The sequence below is a fragment of the Micropterus salmoides genome, unplaced genomic scaffold (assembly GCF_014851395.1).
Source record: "Micropterus salmoides isolate LMB-PRFRI ecotype aquatic unplaced genomic scaffold, ASM1485139v1 Ms_hic_scaffold_402, whole genome shotgun sequence".
Taxonomy (NCBI): domain Eukaryota; kingdom Metazoa; phylum Chordata; class Actinopteri; order Centrarchiformes; family Centrarchidae; genus Micropterus; species Micropterus salmoides.
This window is the reverse complement of record NW_024043396.1, coordinates 20,001-24,395: the sequence shown is the minus strand read 5'-3', so window position 1 is coordinate 24,395 and position 4,395 is coordinate 20,001. Positions and strand designations below refer to the sequence as shown.

Below are 4,395 nucleotides of genomic sequence, written 5' to 3'. Positions count from 1 at the left end.
TGCACACAGTGCCAAAGCTACCAGTACCTGGTTTAAGGACCATGGTATCCGTGTTCTTAATTGGCCAGCAAACTCGCCTGACCTTAACCCTATAGAAAATCTATGGGGTATTGTGAAAAGGAAGATGCGATACGCCAGACCCAACAATGCAGAAGAGCTGAAGGCCACTATCAGAGCAACCTGGGCTCTCATAACACCTGAGCAGTGCCACAGACTGATTGACTCTATGCCACGCCGCATTGCTGCAGTAATTCAGGCAAAAGGAGCCCCAACTAAGTATTGAGTGCTGTACATGCTCATATTTTCATGTTCATACTTTTCAGTAGGCCAACATTTCTAAAAACCTTTGTTTGTATTGGTCTTAAGTAATATTCTAATTTTCAGAGATACTGAATTTGGGATTTTCATTAGTTGACAGTTTTAATCATCATAATTAAATGAAATAAACATTTGAAACATATAAGTCTGTGTGTAATGAATGAAATATATCCAAGTTTCACTTTTTGAATGGAATTACTGAAATAAATCAACTTTTTGATGATATTCTAATTATCTGACCAGCCCTGTATATATAGGGGATATTCTAAACATTCATGCACGTTTGTGCCAAACATGTTTCCCTGCTGAGGTTAATATCTGGTGATGTACGAGTCTTCAGCAGTAACCGCTCTTTGAAGAAGCATTCAGACAAACGGAGGAAGAGAGGGCTTGACTCTCCAGGGCTTCTCTGCTCTACACTACCTGTTAATGCACCAGTCAGTCAGTCTTCAAAAGACTGAGGCCTGTCAGGGGAGGGGGGTGGTGTTATAGGAAAGAAAACACTTGGATACACAACATAAAAAGCCCAAAAAGGGAAAGAGGGCAAGCAAAGGTAACAGCCTGGTGCATTCATTTCTGAGAGAAGGTGGAAGAGAGCAAGGGAGAAAAAGGGGCGAGCAGGCGGAGAGGAGCTTTAGATGATGATGGTCTCATTAAATAGCAGGCAGTAATCATAAATAGAGTGATGAACCAGTTTGGGGACAAATGCAGGTAACAAGTGGTGACCCAGCACTCAACCATGACCAGTTTTAAGAAGAACAACACGGTGTGACCTAGGCCAGGACAACAACCAAAGCCTGTGCTACATAACAGCATTTGTTGTGGACCTAAGAATGCTACCTAGAGGACTGAAGTAAAAGTATGTTCCAACTGAGAAAACTCCCAGTTATGCTTGGACCATATATGCAGGTGCAGTTTATCAGACGGGGAGTGTCAACATAGGCAACCGAGATGAATGTTTGAAAGAAGAGCGATCTGTGATATAAATGTAGCTATACCATCTTTCAATGCAGGTTTATATTAAATTCCCTAAGCAGGGAGGCAACCTGCCCTTTTGTCCCAAGGCAGTACTAAAGTGTTTGAAATTGGGTTAAGGGGGAAATAGCAGTAATTTTCTGTGCTCAAAATGGAGGGGTTTGCCTGGGAAGAAATGATGTAGAGGCCAGGAAAAGGAGTGCAATCCATCTCTGTGATGATAGAATTACATAGGAAAAGCTTCAATAGAGCAATTTGCCCATAAAAAGAGCTACAACTTAAGAAGGAGATTGACCCTTTATTAAATCAAATGTTCTTGCATGGATGATAACTCGCACTTACAGCAGCAGCACATCTGTAAGTGGGGTGGAAAGGTATCCTTCTGACCAAATCAGCCCTTTTTCTAGTGGCGCTATGATCTTAAGACAAACATTTTTATATAGTTTTGAGATGTTTTTTAGTTAGAAAACTGATTAGAAGGGCTTCTGGATATTAGATTTGTTTTATCTTCTTTTTGTTTTTTTGGAAAACATACAAAATAAAAGATCTCTGGGGGAATGGAACACTGTTTTGCAGAGTAGCGGGATTTCACTTTATGGATTACCTGGGACTCCAGGGCCTGAATCTTTCCCTCCAGCTCTTTGATTTTCTCTTCCTTCTTTTGACACTCGGCCTGGGCCTCCTGCCGCGCACTGAACTCCTCATCAAACTGCAAGAAAAGAGATACAAAATGTCTATGTGCACATAAAAACACGTGTACACAGATATAAACACACACAAACACACGTTGGTGAGCGGCACAGTGTCTCCGAGAATGGCCACGGGGCACATCACCAGACACCAAAACACACTGTCTTACACTCTCTGGCTGATTGCTATTCATAGCTCCCATGGCCCTTGAGCCCTGTTGTCCTTTGTCTTAGTTTCGGGCCTAGCTTTCATGTATGTTGATGGATCTAACCTTTGCAGAAACCAAGCCATGTCGCTACAATGATTTCACTGTCCCAGCAGGGTACACGGTCGGCTGGTGGGACAGAACTCTTAAGAAAAAACATACCCAGGAACCCCTTGGTGTCCCCCAACAGTGGCAGTGGGGCATCTTAATACATATCTAAATACTATACATAATATGCTGGAGGTAAGATTTTTTTCATGAGGTAATTTTATTTCTCTGAATATATTAAAAATATTATTATATAAATTAATCAATTACAGAAATAATAATCAATTTAATTACATGAAAAGGAAAAGAGAAAGAGAAAACCCCTTAAAGGGCCAGTTTAAAATGCAGAACTGTATCAAAAGAGCTTGCACATAACTTAACTCTGCCCCGGCACTGTGCACAAATAAGTATACATCAGAACATCGGCACTGATTCTTGTAATGCTGATACGGATCATGTAGCGTCACAGCCAGGTATTGATCAGGGCATGGAAATCAATAGCTTGTCTGGGAGCTCTGAGGAAGAAAAAACTTTCCTGATGGGAGCCGGCCAACCAAGGGGGATGTTGGAGTGATTAATGTCTCACCTTTTTCGAGTACTCTGCAGCCTTCTGCTCACTCTCTTCAACTTTGGATTTATCCACACACTGATCTGAAAGACAAGACAGCCATAGCCACAAGATACTTCAAAGGTATCTTCCAGGTGAGATGTGCATCATTAGCTCTCTAAGTGAGATTTACAATTAGACATGGGTCTTGTTTCTCAAAGTATGTAAGAATTCATATGATCTCTTGAATGCTGACTGATTTCTTGAAAAGTATGTTTTCAACTGAAGATGGTTTAAAAATTGGCATAAATCATTTTTATGCGTTTCAGCACACCTAAAAATGCTAAAGAGTGTTTCAAGAAGGAAACCCAGTCCTTCCTGTATATCAAAGTAATTTAACTTCAAGGTTTGATTGCATACTATTTAAAATATACTGTATTTTCAGATGAGTTACAACATTTCTTTAGTGGTCATTCATAATGTCTCCCAGTAAAAACTGGGAAAACAGAAGGCAAAGTGCAAAATGGGCAGCAATGGCGACTGATGCAGCAGCTGTGTTACTGTCGTGAAGAAAGGACAAGAGTGGATAAAGTGTTTTCATGATGTGTTCAATGACTGCCACACATATGTTGAAACCAGTCACACCGTGCAACTCTTGGGTCATGCTCTCCTCATCACCCAACTCTCACTGTCAAAGGTGTCCTTAAACAGCAGGAATCATCACCTAAAATTCTGAGTTGTTATCTGTTGCTTAAAGGTGTTTCTTGAAAAAGATTTAATCAGTCAGAGCCTAAAGTACAAGTGTAAGTTTTTGCACATTCTACTTCTTCTTTTCCAGATATTTTGTGTGTAGTTTTATGTATTTTTTTGTATATAATGTCTTTATAAACACATAAACATATTTTACAATTGTCCAGTAGCTGAATCATCTGAAAGACAGTGTATGTGTAAGTTGTGAGTGTAAATTATTGTTAGATCACACATCACACAAAACCATTTTTCCCTTTGAAAAATAATTGTTATTTGGAAGAGACCCCCTAATGTGAAAAATAATACAACAGAATAAAGGGTGGAAAGACACCTTTCAAAAGCCCATGTGGATGTGGCATCTAATTCCACATGTCTTTTGTGTGAATTTAACAAAACACATGTCGCTGAAAGTTTACCATCTGATTAAATCTTAGTAAAGTGAGTGAGAAAACTTATTCAATACCGTATCAGTCCTCTGCGGATAGGTTTAGAAACTTTTAATGACCCTTTGTTAGCAAGTCACAGAACTGTTAGTGACACCACAGTAAGAGAAAGTGGTGTCATTTCTTTCTTTTCTCTGTTTATAAAAAAGTGCTCCATTAGTGATGCACTGCAAATTGATATTTTCTCTAGTATTCCACGGCTGACAAATACCCTAGCTGCAGAAAATGGCACTTAAAATTAACTGAATTCATTTTCCCAGATATAATGTACTATTCATCAATAATTAGATGACCCCAACTTATATGTCAAGCCACTGCATGTGTTTGTCAGAAGAATCTCAGAAGGATAATGAGAATGACTGTGAGGTATCAGAACATGTTTAGCAACATCCATGATATGCCGCCTGCAGCACATAGTT

The 4,395-nt window shown here is 39.5% G+C and overlaps 1 protein-coding gene across 1 annotated transcript in view; it reads right to left on the bottom strand.

The window, feature by feature from the left end:
- Positions 1–1,897: 1,897 nt before the first annotated feature.
- The window catches only part of LOC119887129 (protein diaphanous homolog 2-like), a gene marked incomplete at both ends in the record, with an annotated part of 21,419 nt that continues 18,921 nt past the window's right edge, over positions 1,898–4,395 (bottom strand). Inside the window, 2 exons of the mRNA XM_038698054.1 lie at positions 1,898–2,002; positions 2,823–2,887. Of these exons, the coding sequence (XP_038553982.1) occupies positions 1,898–2,002; positions 2,823–2,887 (170 nt within the window). The remainder of the gene's footprint in view (positions 2,003–2,822; positions 2,888–4,395) is intronic.